The following is an 18,391-nucleotide window of genomic DNA, read 5'->3' as shown; positions in this document are numbered from 1 at the left end:
GCTTACATGATAGGCATTATTCAAATTCTGTTGATTAGCTATTTATCTTGACACAGCCTGCCTATAAAACCTGAATAATTAAAGGGGAGTATTGATATTTAAACACCAACATTAGCTCCTGCGCTCAGAATGTATCAGAACAGACTCCCAGCTGGTGCGAGTCCAGACTTGAAGACAGAAACTTCCCTTCCAAAACATTTGCCTGAGGTTTTTCAGTGAATACTGTGTCTCGGCATGGATGGAAGGATTATACACCGAGGACTCTGCCAAACATTAGAATGTTACAGGACCGACCGAGAACAAATGAGTAATGAAACGACTGACTCACCATTCTGAGACGTGCTCTTTCAAAACCTCCTGTTGAGTTCCCATCTCAGTCATAGCACGGCAGAAGAACTTCCTGACATGTTTTTAATTGTCGGTTTCTCCTTGTCATGCACATCAGCCGTATAAGCAATTAGGCTTCTGTCATCCACGTCTAATGAAATGGAAATTTTGCTGGTGCGTAATTGTGCCGCCACAGAGGCGCCGGCGTAAGTAGACACATCGCTAGTAGGTTAGCAGTAATCATAGTGGAAGAGAGCATGAACAAATTAAAATATATGTTATCTTTTGTGCTAATAGCTGGTTTAACATGAGTGTGGCTGCGGTTAATAAGGACCGGGGTTATATAATCACATGCTATTATCAGTTTGTGAGATAATTGACGACACCCAAACAAAGACTGGTTGCCAATATATTTCTGAATTTATTATTTTCTTTACAATATCTCCGCCTCCTGTCCCAGAGCCCACAGAATACCGTTAGAAAGAAATGATTGTAATTCAAGGCCACAGAAGCAAGGAACCATATCCCCACGAGCAAATACAAAACAGAGTTGGTAACAGGATTGCAACACCAAAGTAAAAGCATGTCTGCCAAGTCTACACATTCAAAGACCACAAACATCAAACGGGTTTTCCAGCCAGTCAAGGGTTTCAGCGTTCATAGAGAAGAAAACAAACAGGGCTGCTTCTATCTGAGGAAACATGGAGATTTCCAAATGAACACCTTATGGTCTCTTTTGTGTTCGTGTGTATACAGATGAGTCTATAAATGAGTGCGCCATCTGCATGTTGCATGTGATCCATTTACAATACAGAAAGGTTTAAGCAAGCGTACATTTGTGCCCGGGCCAAGGAGCGAAAAAACATCACAGAGTAGAAATGGTCTCTGACTTTTTTTCATTTTTATTTTTGTTTCTATTCTCACCGTTCGTGTCCCACTCGGTGAGCTACTCACTCACCGTTGAGACAAAAAAACCCAAAGATTTTTGGCTATCTGTGTGACCACCACAGGAAATGGAAATTTCCTCCCCACAGCAATGAAAAGCAGGGTAAGCCTCAGTCATGGCATTTTTTATTTTTTTTTTTTTTTTGCAGATTAATATGTGTAGCTGAGGGGGATGCGTTTGATATAGCTTTGACTAGAAATGTGCCGAGGCTGACAGTTTTCCTTTTTTTTCCTCATTTTGATCCCTATTAAGCACTTCCCTCTGATCTAATTCAATAAATGCTAAAGGGAGTTACAATAATCACATTCAACCCCGATCCTTTGGGATATGTGTCTTTGGAACCCATAAATACTTTTAACTTTCTTTCTTCTAGACACAATATCTTCAGAGGTTTATATATCTTCAGAGGTTTTTACGTTTCCAAAGCTAATCAACTACATACAGTAAAGTTAGCCTTGGAAAATGCACTGAATCCCACATACAATCAAAAGAGTCCTGTGAAAGTGCTAAGCCCCCAAAACAGTCATGACATCTTTGAGCCTCAACATAAAATCCCTCCACTGGTGCAGTAAAAAATACAATCCATATAATTTATGTGTATGTATCAACTGAGCAAAACACCACTTTTTTTTTTTCAGCCCATATGCTGCAGCATATTTTTACAGTTTTAAAGGGAAACAGATAGAACGATGGCCAGATGAAGCCTCCCCGAAGCTACAAAAATGACCAGTAAGTAAATAACCCCCCTTTCCGAAATACAATCAACTAATTAAATACACACAGAAACATATTTGACATCACAGATTAGCAGTGGGAAAAAAAACTACTTTTTTTTTTCATTTCTTACTAAGACGTACTGTAAATAATCTTGGAAACTGGACTGTCGTGAAGAAAATGTATTCAGTGGTTCTCCTCTGCGTGCAAGACAGCAAAGATCTCAAGTCTCACTCAATAAAAGAGTGGCTGCTTGGGGAAAAGAAAAATAAGCTCCTTTCTGCTTCCTTTCTATTTTAATATAAAATATTCTTCCCTCACAAACATCTGCTGGCGTGGCCGGTGCATCACCTTACGCACAGCCCAACAAATACAGCGGACAGGAAGAAAACCTCAGAAAGGCTACCGAGTTTCCCCTCAGCTTTTAACGTCTCTTTTTAAGATTTAAGGTCAGTGCAAAAAAAAAAAAAAACAAAAAGGAAAAAAAAACACTTGACGTGACTGGCAGCTACAGTAAATAAGACAGCTCAATATCAGCTGACCAGCAGCAGTTAACTGGCAAACCGGGTGTAACCCAGCCTTTTCATGACGCTCCCGCACACGTCCTCTATGAGTCTGATGTCCTTCCGAGACATTTTCTGCCTCCATGCGTTTATGTTGGCTGGTGAGATCTCTCCTTCATACATTAGATTGTACAGGTTCGTGGAGGTGGTGAATAGGAGTTGATTGAGGGCTGTGGGCGACACCGGCACACCCAGGAATGTGTGAATAGTCTCCGCTGTCTCCTGGGGGAACTCGACCACGTCCTCAAACCTCACTTGGACGTAGGACTCCTCGGGGAGGCCTCCGCTGACCCTAAGCGCCGCTGCGGTGTGAGCCAGCCACAGATGAGCCAGAATCAAAACAGGGTTTGTCTCGGAACGGGACAGCAGCGTCTGGATTATTCTAAACTCTGGCGCGACAGCTGGGCACCCATCCTTGACAGCATCCTCCTTGAATATCAAGGAAAGGTGCTGTGGGATGTTTTTAAGCGTGTAAAGGCTGGGCTTGCTGTTATAAACCATGAGATAAATCCAGGCTCGAGGGTCTCTCACCAAATAGATTGTCCTCAGGGAAGGTCCCACCACCTCCTGAATGAAAGGCAGCTTAAGTGTCCAGCTTCCGCTCCGCATGTTGAGAACCACCCGTGCGTTCGGGTACTCCGCAACATGCCGCCTCATCTCCCTGACATATTCCGCATCCCTGTCCAGACTGGCCCTCAGTTTGCCTTTCAGCTCAGACCCTGGCTCTTTCCTCCTAGATCTTTTCTTCCTGTCCCTAGGTAAGCCGACTCTCTGGGGCTGTTTGAACCTGCTGCCCTCTACGAGCTGAATATTTTGCAAATGTAACTTAATGTTGTGGACAAGTGAATGGAGCCACCCCTGAATAATTTTGAACCGCCCATGAACGGCATCTGACCTTGACCACTCGCAGGCATCGACCAGCGAGTCGAACTCAAACTCAGTTTCAGGAATGTCAACGTGCTCTGTGGGAACCCTAATGTAAACAAAGTCTGAGCTATTGTAGAAAAGGTGCTTGAGTAACTCCGATCCCGATCCGGGAAGGGCTGTTATGACGACGGTGGGGAGGGGGAGCCGGTGCTGCTCATAGAGTCTGATTTGTTTGCTTGCTTCGTTTTTGGCACCCGCACCTTTCCATTTTACCCCACAGAGAAGCTGATCACAGCTGTTAGACACAAACAGCAGCTCGGCTATCCACAGAATGAGCACGGAAAGGAGGACATAGCGCATCAGCCGGCTGAAGAAAACATAAAACTTTCTCTGCATGGTCAGAAATCCTATGGCCACACAGAGAACAATCCCTGCGATCACATTGACTGTGAATCCAAAGTCAAACAGCTGATTATCACTGGTGATTTGTTTGGGGATGAGTTGTGTGCCAAGCCCGTACCGAGTGATTTGATATCTATCCTCGACTTTACAATGACCTCCAAATCCTAAATAAGTCAGCCTTGCTCCAATGTCTTTATAGTTCGTAGCAATAGAGACAATCTTCTCTGTGTTATTTATGGTTAAAGAAAGCCTCACCCCATTTTTACTGTCATCTACAAATCTACAGTTTGACACTTTGACATACGGCCCATGTAACACGTAAGCTACTCTGCCGACTGTACCCGTCATCTGAAAAGTGACATTAACGTACTGAGTCCACCTCTTCTTAAACTCGGCTGCCTGCTCTGCCTCCTGTATCCTGGTCTCCGGGCTGTGACCCTGACTGTCGAACCAGAACATTTTATAATGGGCGTCCCACACATCCATCATTGCGCCGTTATACCTGTCCATGAATCGGAAAGGGACGTATTTGAAGTCGATGTCGAGGTTGTGGAAGAAGGCGCTGAGCGATTTCACGGGGGAATCGGCCCACTTCTCCACGTGGTCGAGCACGAGCAAAGTCTGCGAGTTGAGCAGAACCAAGGCTCTGAACACGCTCTTTAGTCTCATGGCAGGTGAATAAGCTGACGCTGCTTCCCCACTCACAAACATTGTGTCCCTGTGTGAGGAGGCAACGATCACCTCCCCTCTAGAATCCCCTACCCCCTCATCAGTCCAGCGCAGCCACTTGGCACACTCCCCTAATTGACCCTCCCATGGACTGTTACACTGGCTGCTAGGACTCGGACTAAACACCAGAACATTGTTGAGATAGCTGTACTTTGGGCCGTAAAGTGCTTCAGACACAAATACTTGTCCGTTCGGGGCAAACGTAAAAGAGTTCTGATCCGGGTGTTCGTGGCCAGGATTAAAGCTGTTCCAACCGTCCACCCATGAGTAAGGCTTGTCATGGACAATGTCATAAACTGCACGGCCACCCAGTCTGCCAGATTTAAAGGAGACAAAAGTATTACTCTGGCCGTTGGGAAGCCCAGCCCCGTAGGTAACCACGCCCCAGTTTGAGAAAATATGCATTCGAGCTTTGCCAAAGTCGTGAGGAGGCTGCGGCGTCAGGTGGGAGTTGTACCAGATGTATTCTGTGTGAAGCGTAGCCCAGCGCTGGGCAGACGACTGCCCCATGGGCCCATCCTTGGGTCGGTGCTTTCTTATCTGCTGAGCCAGCCAGTTACCCGTTCCATTCTTCATGACAAACGTGTCAAGAAAAACAAGCTGGCTCTCCGGACCATAAAACCAGTTGTAGTTGGAGTCCGCGATGCCCACTGTCCTCTGAAAGCCCGGCAACAGGGTGGCGTAATAAAACCAGAAGTGTCCCCGCAGCCAGTTGTTCTGCATGTTGTCTATGTCGAAATGGCGCTGAGCCAAGAAAACGTACTGCGTGATGGACTTCGCTGTGTAGCTTCCATAGGCTACTCCCTCGTCCAGAGAGCCATCAACAATATGGTTCAAGAGGAACATGGTTTTTTCCATGTAGTTCACCGCCACTTGTTTCCAGATCATCGACTCTGGGTCGTCATGTGATCCCACCACAATTGCACCAGTCAGGATGGCTAATATGTTAGTGGTCTGGTGATTTTGGAGATACTGTTTCCCCCATCCCCTGTATTTGGAGAGCTCGTACAGCTCTGCTGTCTCAGACCGAATTTTCTTGAGGTAAACATCCCTCCTGCGCTCATCCAGATAAGAGTAAATAAAGTCATAAGCTGTGGCAAACCCAGTGAGCGAGTGCGCCATGGGGACCTCATCGTTCGGTGCACTGGTCACCTTCCAGTCTGAGTATTCAGCCATCCTGTCCATAAACTTGATAAGAAACTGCAGGGCAGCAGAGTCCTCTGGGCACAACAGGCAGTAGAGAGCCAGGGGAGGCAGGTTGTTTCCATAAATCTCATTCCACTTGCTTGTAAACTCCTCATGTTTCACAGGGGGTATGTAAAAGGGGACATTAGACAACATGGTGAGAACAGCTGCCCGGATGACTTTAAATATGTGGCTGTGGGTGGCAGAGGACCTTTGCCTCAAGTGCAACACATCCACTTGGTTAAAATACAGGTTTGGATGGGAATCGGCTGACTGGAGTTTCCACCGCTCCGTCGCTCTGTCCTGTGTGAGCTTGACCTGCAGCAAGTCATCTGTAAAAACGTCTCTGTCCGTGGCGTTGAAGACCCCCGAGAAAGCTGCTCCCGCGGCGAGCAGCGGCAGCAGGAAAACTGAACGCACAACCCAGTTGCCGGCCATGTTGCTGGGCACCTTTGAACACTTTTTTTTTTTTTCTGAGAGAGAGTATTTCAAAAAGAAACAGTTTGCATTCTTGCTTCAGAAGTGTTGCTGTAGCATCCAATTACTTCAGCTGTGATTTCAGAGTTAAAGTCCATGTCTAACATATATTTTCAGGTGGGCAAAAGTCCTTGAAATGTATATTTCATTAGACAATCTAACCAAGAAAAAAAGAGGGAAAAAACTTTAGTGCAGACACTATCCACTTGTAACAATCTCGAAACAGTTTGCAGAGGAATGGAAACACATTAATTATACATGAATGTCTGTTGGAAGAAAATATCTTTCTGGTCTGGTTTGAATTTAAATCCAAGAGTTAAAAAAAATAAATAAAATCCTTATGCCTGCAAGCTGTCCTCCGTCCTCCTGGTTATACGGGGGCTGCTGAAGGCTGGCGTCTCCCCCCTCGCCAGTAACTCATATTGATCTCCTTCCCGAAACATTTCCTCTTGGACAAAGATCAGTCAGCCCCAGTCTGTGTCCGGTCCAATCACTGCCACCCAAAGGCTCCGTGTGCCGCCCGAACGAGCCGCAACATCCACGGACGTGAACCTCAGCAAACAGCGCATCTCCGCAGACAACATTGCCCAGTGTCTCCGCTGCAGAGACGCCAAACTCCGCGGTGTTTAAATCTGCAAATCCTGATCCGAAAATTGATCCGACTGCATTGTTAAAGCCCGTCCTCTCCCCGTCTCCCTCTCCCTCTCTATCTCCCCTCTTCTTGCTCCACGCTCTCTCTTCCGCGATTAGTGCAGTTAAGTCCGAAAAGAGGAAAGTTGTCGTCACTCCTCAAGTATTCAAACAATGACACATTTTCCCGATTGTCTGCGGGAACCGTCTGCTTTTCCTCGTGAGATGAGTAGTCCACACAGAAATCCGCCGTTATCCGTGAGGATATTTATGTGCGCGCCGCCGTTGGAGACACACATCTGCCAAGAAGGGCTGCGTATGTGCGTAATCTCCGGACGCGTCTCCGCTGTGTCCTCCCGACTGTTCAACACGGGCAGTTTGATTGTTTTCCTGCACTGGATGGAAAAATTTCCACTGTACAAACTGTAGAGGGAGCCGTGACTTCAGAAGCCCGGACTCACCTCTCGTGTAGCGTGCTGGGAAGGCTCAGTATTTCTTTCATAAAATCCCGTTCGTCGCCTCAGTATTCCTAACAAGATGACTGTTAATAATTTGGAGGGAGAGGATACAGGGATGAATTCGGCGGCGATGAGCACACTTTTGGTGTCTCCATTTTGTTTTGACATTTTGTAGAAAAGAAATGTGTTTTCGTTTTGCAATATAAATAAAAAAAATTATATGTGTGTGTAGATGTGATGCCAGGAAGAAGGTAACCAATGTGGCAATATGGCAAAAGCAGTAATCAAGATTAAAAGGACATTATACACCGATCAAGCATAACATTACGAACACCGCCTTCCTAATATTGTGTAGGTCTCCCTTGTGTCTCATCAGAAAATGCACATGGGCCTTCGGAGGGCGTCCTGTGGTGTCTGGGAACCGAAGGTTGTCAGTGGGTTTGGGTGCCGTGGGTTAAGAGAAGGGGCCTCTGTGGATCAGGTTTGTTCCAGTGCGTCCCACAGAAACTTGACGACAGATTGGGATCCAGTGAATTTGGAGGCCAGGTCAACACCTTGTGCTGTTTTTCATGTTTTTCGAGCTGTTCCTAAACCGTTTTTGTGTGTGTGTCTGTGTCAGGCTGCGTCCTGTTGGGGGACATCTGCCGCCACCAAGGAGCGAGATTGCTAAGCAGCATCCACATGAATGGCAAATCTGAACATTTTCCAGCAGAACATTTGACATTGAATTGTCAGAAAACGGTTGATGTACCTCCCGTACATCGGTGTACATCAGTGACGGGAAAATTGTTTTTTTCAGCTTACATCAGCCGCTCACCACAAATCATCGGGTTTTGAGTCATTTCACTCACTGAATAAGTCAACCAGAGTGTGTGGAAATCCATACACGCACACGAGCTCCACCCGCTCCCGTTCCCCACTGATTCATATCAGGTTTTACGTATGCATGTGAAGAAGATAATGATGACTTGGATGTCCCCAGACACAATCAAGCTAAACTAACACCCAACCAAGAAATCGTTTTTTTTTTTCTTTCAAGTCTTACATGTGATTAGATAAGGAGTTCCCCCCTTCACAGCCCTCATGCTACACTACTATAAAAGTTGCATCTGCAGAGCTTCATTATTCTTCTCGCCTAGCCTCCAACGAGAAAGCATTTCTCCCTAAATGTCGAACCATTCCTTTAAAACGTCGTTAATATTTACATAAAGTGACTATGAGCAGACTTGTTTAATCTTCACTCACCCATTTGACATTTATGTAGCTGCACTGACACGATATGAGTTCGTATTAAACACGTGAAAATAATTACAGGAGAAATCTCAATAAATATTTAATTAGAAGCGAACCCTCTTTTGGCCAAATCGTCTCATTACACCTTTTTATCCTGTGTCTCCATTGCTTGCCTTTGTAACACATTCCCAAAGGCAACAGAAAAGGCATCCAATAACCTGAAGAAGCTCTTCCCTTCGAGAAATGTGTGACATTTGCCTGAGCTGACGCGCCGCACCATAGGCTCATTGATCAACTCATTCTGTGTATATTAGGTTTCTGCGCAGTGTCTTCATTTAATGACGGATCGTTTACTCTACACCCAGTTCACATGTCCGTTCTTCAGCATGCTGTTCCACACACATCACTGTTGCACAATGTTTTTTTTTTCCCCTCCTCACCGTTCGAATGCACCCGCTACGGGCGCACAGTTGGCTTTATCAGGATCGCTGCAGGAAGTGTGCACAGTAATCTCTCTTTGCACAGAAACTGTCCATACGGATATGCAAGGAAGCCGCCTCAATGTAAACACCGATGATAATATCAAACGCAGTCGGATGATGATTCAAGAAGGAAGCTAATTAAAAATCATATTCTAATTAAAAATTTGGAGTTTCATATCGCTGCATCAAGCATATCAAATGTTTTACCTGAAAATGAACAACTCACTGCGCGGATTTAGCTTTTAATCCATTACACGTGCGTAATTTGATAGCGTATTTTGTTATCTTTGTGCTTTGTGGCTGCACAGAGCTGACAGTCTGCAGAAGTATGAAATTTGGTTCCGTTACAAGACAAGAAAGTCCTTACAGTTTGACCATGTTTGGCTAGTAGCTGAAGGCGGTGCAGAGGTGCCCAATCCAATAATACTAATGTTCACTAAATCAATTAGTTTAGAGAATAAGAACTCTAGGCCCTGTGGCAAAACATTTATTGTAATGCACAGAAATGTTTTGATAACTGTTGAAGAGAAAGTAGCCCCTTTTTTATTAGTGTGCCTACACATCAGAAACTTAGATGGTTATTGAATGCATATATGTGCTGCAAAACCAGGAGAAACTGACTGCAAGTGAAGTCCAGGCTATGTGCAATGCAGAACTTGATGGTACTATTTCAGCATTCTGAATGAGAAAAAAAAAAAGAAGCCCTTGAAGGTGTGTGGTTTTACCCTAGGGCAGGCGTCGTCAACGTTTTTCAGGCCAAGGGCCAACTAACTGTTGGGAGATTAAGTAGAGACCCCCTACTCTACTTAATACAGCTCCAGTATCACTGAATGAGTGAAGTGCTGACTGAAAGATAACGTCTTCTGCCTCCATTTACCCCTTTACTGAAATATGTTGGATTCGTGTTAATGTGTATTTAAAGAAATTTAAATTTGTGGGGGAAATTAAAAAAATATAAAAAAAATGTCTAATCAACCAAGGATTTTGCGACCCCCATGCAGTACCTCCGCCGATCCCCTGTTGAAGACCTATACTCTAAGGGATTCCCCAGAATTGTTAGGTCTGAATGGGGTCTGAAGTAGTGTTGCTGTATACTGTATAGTCTTTTCAGGATGGACGTAATGCAATAGCAGTGCATTTTACAGTGGCCAAGAGAGCTCATTTAGGGGGGGAAATAAATAAATAAATGCTGCAAAGAAAGCCAAATGTTGAAACACTGCTAGATACAAGGTCACAAAACTACAGTGGATTAAGAAAAAGTATATGCTAAACCTACCTGCTAGTGCTGCAGAATCGCAAGTATTTGTTATGAGTTTATACCCTTGTGATTGCATTAAATGTGCTTGTAAATTCCACACCCTCCTGCTCCTCCTCCTCCTCCTCCTCCTCCTGCAGCCATTTCTCTAGAGAGGGAAGTATTATAGCATTTCTCTGGGCTACGAGTTTTAACCACATCTGGCTGCACCTCACTTCAGCGATGTCAAGGCTGATGTTTCTCCTTTCACTTTTCCTTTGGGATCATAAAATCGCTGCCCCGCACAAGTCGCTAAGGTGGCTGGAGTCAGAGATGTATCTCTGCTCACTCTCTCACTTTGAATTTTTATGCATATTTTAAAGCACTGTATTAGACCCAGGGCAGCAAGAGGAGACCTTGTTGCAGAAAGAAATCACTAAGAGGCCTCTTTTAATGCGTTTGATGTCAGCTACTCCACTGTCCTGTTATCAAGATACAGTAATCAGTGCAGAAATTTAGTCAGTGGCATGTGTGGGCGTAGTTCACAGCGAGTTCAGCCCCTGATGACCAAAGTCGAGACATTATTACAGCCTCGATCTCTGATTCTGTTTTACAATGTGATTTTTTTCTTTCTTTTCTAAAAATGTGTCATTTTGTATTCTTCTGCCAAAGGAAAGCATTCAGTCCATGTGTTGTGAAGACTAATGAAGTTATTTTGCCTGAAAGACTGATCCATTTTAAAAATGTGACGTAAACGAACGAACTGAAACTTTTGACTGGCTCTTTAAAACGAACGGCAAAAATTGGAAAGCAAGCGTTCCGAGCAGTTCAATTCTCAGTCAACGCAAACTGAATTCCCCACAGGAAAAATAAAGTGTGTAATTCAAACTCAGGTAGCCCACCAATTGATTATTTCCCAAATAAAATTACTCGTAAGGCTGGCGTGTTATGAGCGTATCAAAATGAGCCAGTCTTTTGAACGACTCTTTGAAAGGAAGAGCTGCAAGATCTGGCTCCTTTCAAACAGCTGTAAATCCCAGATACTTAGACCTGACACACATGATACTGTACCATACATAAATATATACATACTCTACATGGTACTGTACCCCTCCCATTTTCACTTCCATTAATTGTCCTGATCAGTCTCCATGTTTCTTAGCTTTAAACTAACATGATCTTCATTTCGTCAACTCCGCTTTCTTCGTACAGTATCTTGTCTTCATTGGAAAATTGCTAAATGGACTCTGAGTGAGGTGGCAACGCTTGTCTGTTGCACACCGCCAACATTCTTTGAAGTTTTACTCCCAAACTAACCGGAATAACTCATCATCATCATCATCATCATCACAACGCCGTGTGTCGATTCAGCCCTGTCAGACTCGTATAGGAGCGATCAACCGAGCATCCTAATCAGACGAAGCCTCAGTGTGGTGAAATGATTGAATGATGTCAGGCACAGTAAACACTTTAATCACTCTCATCCACAGCTGCAGGGGCCTTAGGTTGCGCACGAGGTCCTCAAGTCGTTGCTTGGCGCTGGTTTCCTAGCGACATCTCATGAACATCTGATCAGAGATAAAGAATGTAAGATTGCCAAGAATGCATCAAACACGGATCCTACATGCACAACTGATTGATAGGTGGCAACTGGTGTCCCTGTGCCTGCTGTAGCTCTCCCGCTGTTTATTCTGGCTGTTCGACGCTTAGCAAATCTTGGCTTTGCTTGTTAAGTTTTACAGACCTTCGGCCATACATATTGAAAGTAGAGGTGTGTTCTGACAGCCAGTGCCCTTATTAAAAATATGCCCTGCTGGGAGCAAAGGGAGGCGCGAACAAAGCCCTTGAAAGACTCCCCGATTTTTCTCGCTGCAGAGAATTTCAATTTCGCCCAGGAGTCTCAGGTTGCTCAGCTTGTGTCCTGCATCTGGCCCTCTGGGTGGAAGTGGGAGGAAAATTCCAACTGTTCAAGCTTCAAGGCTGGTCCCTGTGAAGCTGTCTGTCAATCACAGTAGTAGTCTTTCTCCAGATAAACCGCTCAGCTTCTATGTTTACTATGTTCTGTGCTTTCATTTCGTTATCGTTCCGCATAACCATTAAATCAACTTGGCCAAAGGTAGCCACAAACAATTCCTTAAGTCAACAAACAACAAATTATCTTGTTTCTCCAGGGACTTGATCAAACCTTTGTCCATGTCGTCCATAATCACTTTAATCAAATGTGATTCGTGAAGCATATTTGATTGGTTCATGCGTCATGCCTGCCACATAGCAACAAGTGTCGTGTCTTAGTTTAACGCTTCCATTGAAATTGTATGGTAGCTTGTTGCTTTATCTAAATTATAGTACGGACTGTGACTGTGCTTGCCAAAGTTACAATACTGAACTCATAGTTACGGTTTTTGAATGGTTGTGGTCATGCTGTTTATGAATACACTGAGTGTTGGTCTGAATCTGTGAAAAGCGTGAAGCCAAAAGTTTGGTTGACCCGTCCATCCACCCCAATCGTCCGCCAGGGTTGAGCTTGTGGCCCTATATAGCTAAATTTAGCTAAATTTACTTCTGTATTGATTCTTAGCCTGTACCCTACACTGTAGCCTGACCTGACCTCCATGGTAATCTAACCATAACACACGGAGGCAACACAAATCGTGATTGGTCCACTTGGTAGCATTGCTACTCCTACGCGTTTCCAGCCAAACCGAGCGGATAATTTAGGGTTTGGAGATAATAACCGATGACAAATGAAAACTCACTCTCCTCCTACTTCGGATGATTCAAGAATTCTTCAGACTAGCATTTTGGAGTCTTATTTTTGGAGCAGCAGAGATACAGCAAGTATTAACCACGCTCAATTCACCTCACCTCCTCCTTTGCTCCTTATCACTGCCAACTGATGGCTATATCGCTTGACCATTAAGCGTTTCTCTTATTGATAAGGCCAATACTTACTGACAAAAATAAGTCAATTCCATGGACGGACTGCTACGAATCCCATTTTTGTTCATCAAACTATCAAAATCGCCTCAGCAAATAAAAAGTGAAGGCTAATGCTGCTGGCCATTCTCCAGTTTTAAGTGCTTATTTAACAATATTTGTGTTCTTCATAACAGTTGAAGGTGAACGTGTGTAACCTTCTGCCTCAGAGGAACAGAAACATATTCAACCTACCTGCATGAATACAGTCACAGCCAACACAAGGCTATGTTTCATTGTAACCATTAATATACAAGGCCTTGTTTGTGTCAAAAAAGAAAATGCTGTTTTCAGATTTTAAAGAATATTCATCTTGTTTACACATTTTCATTCGGTTTTTATTGCGTTGTTATTTTATCTCGTTAATGGCTGCACTGCGTTCACTGGGGTTCGCATCTGTCTGATGTCCTTAATACCTGCTGCTTAATGTGGGCAGACAGCTGTTGTCATTTCATCGCCTCGCCATTCGTTTCTGTTTGCACATCACTTCTGTCGTTTCTGCGCATTTTTTTTTTTTTTTTGGTGTGTTTTATTTGCATATCATTACTGTCTCTGCAGTTTGCACATCACTTGAAATATTTGCATTTCCATAGCGTCATTCAGATGACCGGGCACTCTGTGTTATGCTGTAAAATGCTCCTCAACGAGTACACAACAGCGCAACTCTGGCACAAAAAGGAACCTTTGAATTTAGCAGCTGTCACGCTAACAATGTGGTATTTTTCATTTCTTTAACTCTGCTTGACACAGGTGTGACCTCACTCGACCATGCTTTATGTTGTAAGATTCAAGCTATTATAACACATAACATATAATATAACTGTGAAATTATCTTTAATGTCCACTGTATCAAGTCCTTTATCTGCGGTGGCCCTGAGGTGCAAAACAAAACACTGAAAAAAAAGAAACATAAAACAGGAGAAGATGTCCTTGTGTCAAGAAATTCAAAACATTATTGACTCGTACTTTCCACTGGGAGCTGAAACAGCAATGATGTAGTAAAGATGAAGGCCAATTGCCCCAGCGCCTTCAGTTTAATTTATTTCAGAATAAATCCAATGTTTTATAATGATTATCTAAGATTGTATCATGATCATGAAAATGACATATACTCCATGATGGTGTTTATTTGGATCACCTGATTTGGCCCAAGGTTGTCTACTGGAGAGCCACTGGTATAAATGATAGGCCCTGTCAGACCCTGTCAGCACACCCATGGGGGGGAGGGGGTGTTACTTCTATATTATAATCCAAGGTTGAAATAGTTTTCTGTGTATATCTTTGTTGTTGTTTTTTCTGTTATCTTCTCTTACATACCGTGTTAGTGCTGTGGCTTGGGCAGTGAGCTGCGGCAAACAATTGGTCTTGCAGGGATAAATAAAGCTTAATTGATTTGAACTGAATTAAATGAGGGAAGACACAGATTAGTCCTCACTTTCATCTTCCAAAAACTACCACATCACATACTCGGCTGCCTGAAACGGTTCAAGCGGAGAGGTTGTAAATAATCCCCAAGGTCCGCCAAATTGATTTGGATCAGAAAACGAGTAGCCATCCAAACATTAATACCCACAAGCACGTCTTTCTGTGTGTTGAGCACGTACATTTGTTTTCAGCGAAACTAGAGAATATTGCAAACACGTCCAGTCACTTAAAGACATAATATGTGAAAAAAAGATTATTTTTTTCTTGTCAGTATGCTAAGTATGCATTATTATTATCGTTTTGCAATCAATATTAAAGTATTCAAATAATTCACAAGTTCAAATATATATAGTTTTTTTTATTTCAAACATGTGCAACAGTAGGATGGCCGTGCCGGCAAAATTATGGGGGAAATTTATTTTTAAAAAAAAAGTTTGTGCGACCCCCCTGCAGTACCTCCATGGCCCCCCAGGGGTCGCGGAACCCCCGTTGAAGACCTGTGTTGTAACATTTTACTGTTAAACTACCTTCATAGGTTTTTCCTGTATAGCCAACATTAGCAACAAGAAGCTGCCTCATGTCTCCTGTGTCTGGACCAAAAAGTCGCACTTGAACGCACCACAAAGGAAATAATCCTACATACTGGCAGATGGCAGTAGTCTGTATTCGTTGTTCAAATGTACAAAGCATAATCAAGCGAAGGCAGGAAGCTAGGCAAAGCTAGAAACTTCGGTACAAAGCTGATCGGTTGATCGTGCACTGGTTCTTTAAGATGAGCGGCCAATCAGAGTGAATCGACATGCCGAATGGGCTGAGAAGTCGCCAGCAGAGATCCGTGTAGCAACTGTGTGGGAGTCACTGCAAAAGTTTGGGAAAAAGACACGAACTGGCAGTCCGACTGTGGCCAGAGTGGCCTTAAAATAAAAGTTCCTCTTCCTCTTATGCTGGGTTCAGGGCAGACTGGGAAAGTATTGAGGTAGCTACTATTATAGCACAGGACCATATGATTATTAGGCTAATTTCAGAGGACAGGCTATGTCTCGACACAGTACATCATAATCAGAGTTGATGAGAATCAATAAGTGGGTAATCTATATAACTAACACAACTTCTAATAATCTGGAATTGGTAGTGGACCTCAGGATGCTCTTCTGTTGTACCTCAACGCACTGCAGTTGCATGAATACTCAATTGGACAGTGAAGGGAGAAAATTAATGCATGTGACATTTGTGTAACATTGAAGATTTACCGATCTGAGTTCTGCCTCACAGGGCCCATGAAAAATTTACACACGCGGGCTGCATTGATACAGTACCTGTTCAGCTCCTCCGACGTGCACAATACAAGTTCTGAAGCTCGCCCATGAATATTTCAAGATGCTAATTTCGGCATCCAAAGGGATCATTTGAATTTTAAAAAGGCGCACCTCGATGAGACGTGACGGGAACAGGGATGACGATTGTAAAATCTGTTTAAAAACGGCGCAAGGCAAACACGCGGTCGGTTGAGCCCCACAATAGTCCCCCTTTCACTGCTGCCATCACAATGCAGCGCCTCCTCGGCTACAATTGATTTCGCTCTGTTTCCCCAGCTGCTGATACAGCCACGCAGATATTGGTTTGTGTAACACGACACATTGACTCTGTAAAGAAGCGAATAAACAGCCCTCTAAACTAATTCCCCATCCCAAAGAGTGACGTGTGATTTTCTCAGAGGGTGCCAAATTAAACATCCCACTGTGACTGATACATCATTTACTGGCAGCGTTGAGGTTTAGGTCTTTGCAGGGCGAGATTACAACTTCTGTTAGATGCTTTCCTCCCACTATTCCTTGCTACTTTCAGGGAGTCTGAGGTTTAATCTGACGCAGCTAGGAGTCATCTTTTCACAGCCAGCACATCAAAGAGTCTGGGAGAGAATCTGTTCTCCTAGGTAGACGTTATTCAAATGGGCACACTTGCTTCTCATAGGTTGGCTTCTACATCTTGTCAGCTTCTGCGGCTGACATGCCTGTGAAGCTGGGGAATCTGGGATGAGTTTCTAGTGTCACTCACGGCAGCATCCAGTGGGGAAACTGCAGTGGCTCTGAAAAGGGACTAAAAGATGAGACACAGTGCAGAGATAACTGTGCACGCTGCAGCTGTGTACTTCACATCATGCAATGTTTTGGCAGAAGAGCACAGACCTCTCTCACAGCCCGCATCACTGGCCCTATTCCCTCCGCTCCATCTGTGATGTATACAGAGCGTTGTTTGAGAGCTTTACATAAATTCATGAGACTATTTGGCCGTAATTAAAATCCATAAACAAGGAAAGTGCAAGTTCATCTGCAGTTCACAGCAAAATGTCTCATTGATTTCCTGTGTTCTTGTAACAGCCAAGGAGATCTGAGCGGCGGACTTTCAGGGCAAAATCATTGGTTTACAAATGAACTTCCCCACCAGAAAACTATACAGCAAATGTATTCAGTAATACTACGGATTATTTCATAGCTCAGTTTGTGTTTTCTGTAGCTGCTACGAAAATACGACCACGTGGTAGCCTGTACACTGAGACGGGCAGAGACGCGTAATCTCAACGATTACATGATGAAATTCGTCTCAAACGTGATGTATCCTTAAGACAGTCAACATTTTCATTCAAACTAGTGCACAATGTTGTACATACATACTGTACACTAATCAGGACCTGGAATTCATGTGACTGATCAAGTGTTGTGGGATACACTGGAACAAGACTGAGTCACAGGAGCCCCTCCCCTCAACCCTTTGGACCCAAAGGCCCCCACTAATAGCATCGTGTTGCCAAACACCACAGGACACCCTCAGAAGGTCCATGTCCATTCTCTGATGGGTCACAACTGTTTTGGAGGCACAATGGAGACCTACACAATATTAGGTCATAATGTTATGGCTGACTGGTGTATACTGGTCATTGTTCCAAGAGGAAGGATACTTAAAGCTTTGGTGACTTTTTTAATCATCCATATTTTACCAGCAGAAGCCCAAAATAATCACATAATGTTCATGGATCCCAGATGATCTTTGGTGAGTTCCCAACTGACTTTGGTTGATTAGACATTTTTATACATATATTTTCTATTTTCCCCCACAAATTTAAATTTCTTTAAATACACATTAACATGAATCCAACATATTTTAGTAAAGGGATGTATGGAGGCACAATATATAATGTATATTTTCTATTTTATTATTATTATTATAATAATATATTTATAAATAGCACTAGACATTAATATAGAGCACATAGTAGGTACGTAGGTAACCCCTGCTGTAGGATATACTCTGACCTTTGCAGCACTTTCATCAGGTCAACATCTAAACTTGTATAAATGTTTCTCTATGACCAGTTTTGCTTTAAGATAAATTATAAGAGCTACATGCATCATAACACACTTAAGCCAAGTAGCTGAGGTGGTAAACATTACACTTCCTAAATATCAGCCTGTCAGGTTTGTAACTGTGGGCTTTCTTTTATAAACAGAAAACATCTGTTTATATTTCCATCTGTCCTCTGAGGTTTTCAGTGTGTCCTTATTGACAGACTGCCACGATTTCCTACCTGGCAGACACTGCACACTGCTTGAAGGCCTGGCCCGAGGAAGCATCTCTACAGGCCACAGAGGCTCCGACTTCAAAGGGAGTCAGTATTAGGAGTGACCAGTAGCTGAGTGTTCCCTGCATAATTTTCTGGCAAAGCCGAGCAGTCATGTTCCCTGCTT

At 43.6% G+C, this 18,391-nt stretch overlaps 1 protein-coding gene across 1 annotated transcript; it reads right to left on the bottom strand.

Moving 5' to 3' along the window:
- Nucleotides 1–728: 728 nt before the first annotated feature.
- On the bottom strand, nucleotides 729–7,208 carry LOC124995903 (dermatan-sulfate epimerase-like protein). The gene has a single exon (XM_047568658.1). It carries the CDS (start codon nucleotides 6,169–6,171, stop codon nucleotides 2,539–2,541), a length of 3,633 nt encoding a protein of 1,210 aa, XP_047424614.1. The 5' UTR covers nucleotides 6,172–7,208; the 3' UTR covers nucleotides 729–2,538.
- Nucleotides 7,209–18,391: the final 11,183 nt, after the last annotated feature.

Source organism: Mugil cephalus, chromosome 18 (genome assembly GCF_022458985.1).
Source record: "Mugil cephalus isolate CIBA_MC_2020 chromosome 18, CIBA_Mcephalus_1.1, whole genome shotgun sequence".
Lineage (NCBI taxonomy): Eukaryota > Metazoa > Chordata > Actinopteri > Mugiliformes > Mugilidae > Mugil > Mugil cephalus.
This window is presented reverse-complemented; position numbering and strand designations above follow the sequence as displayed.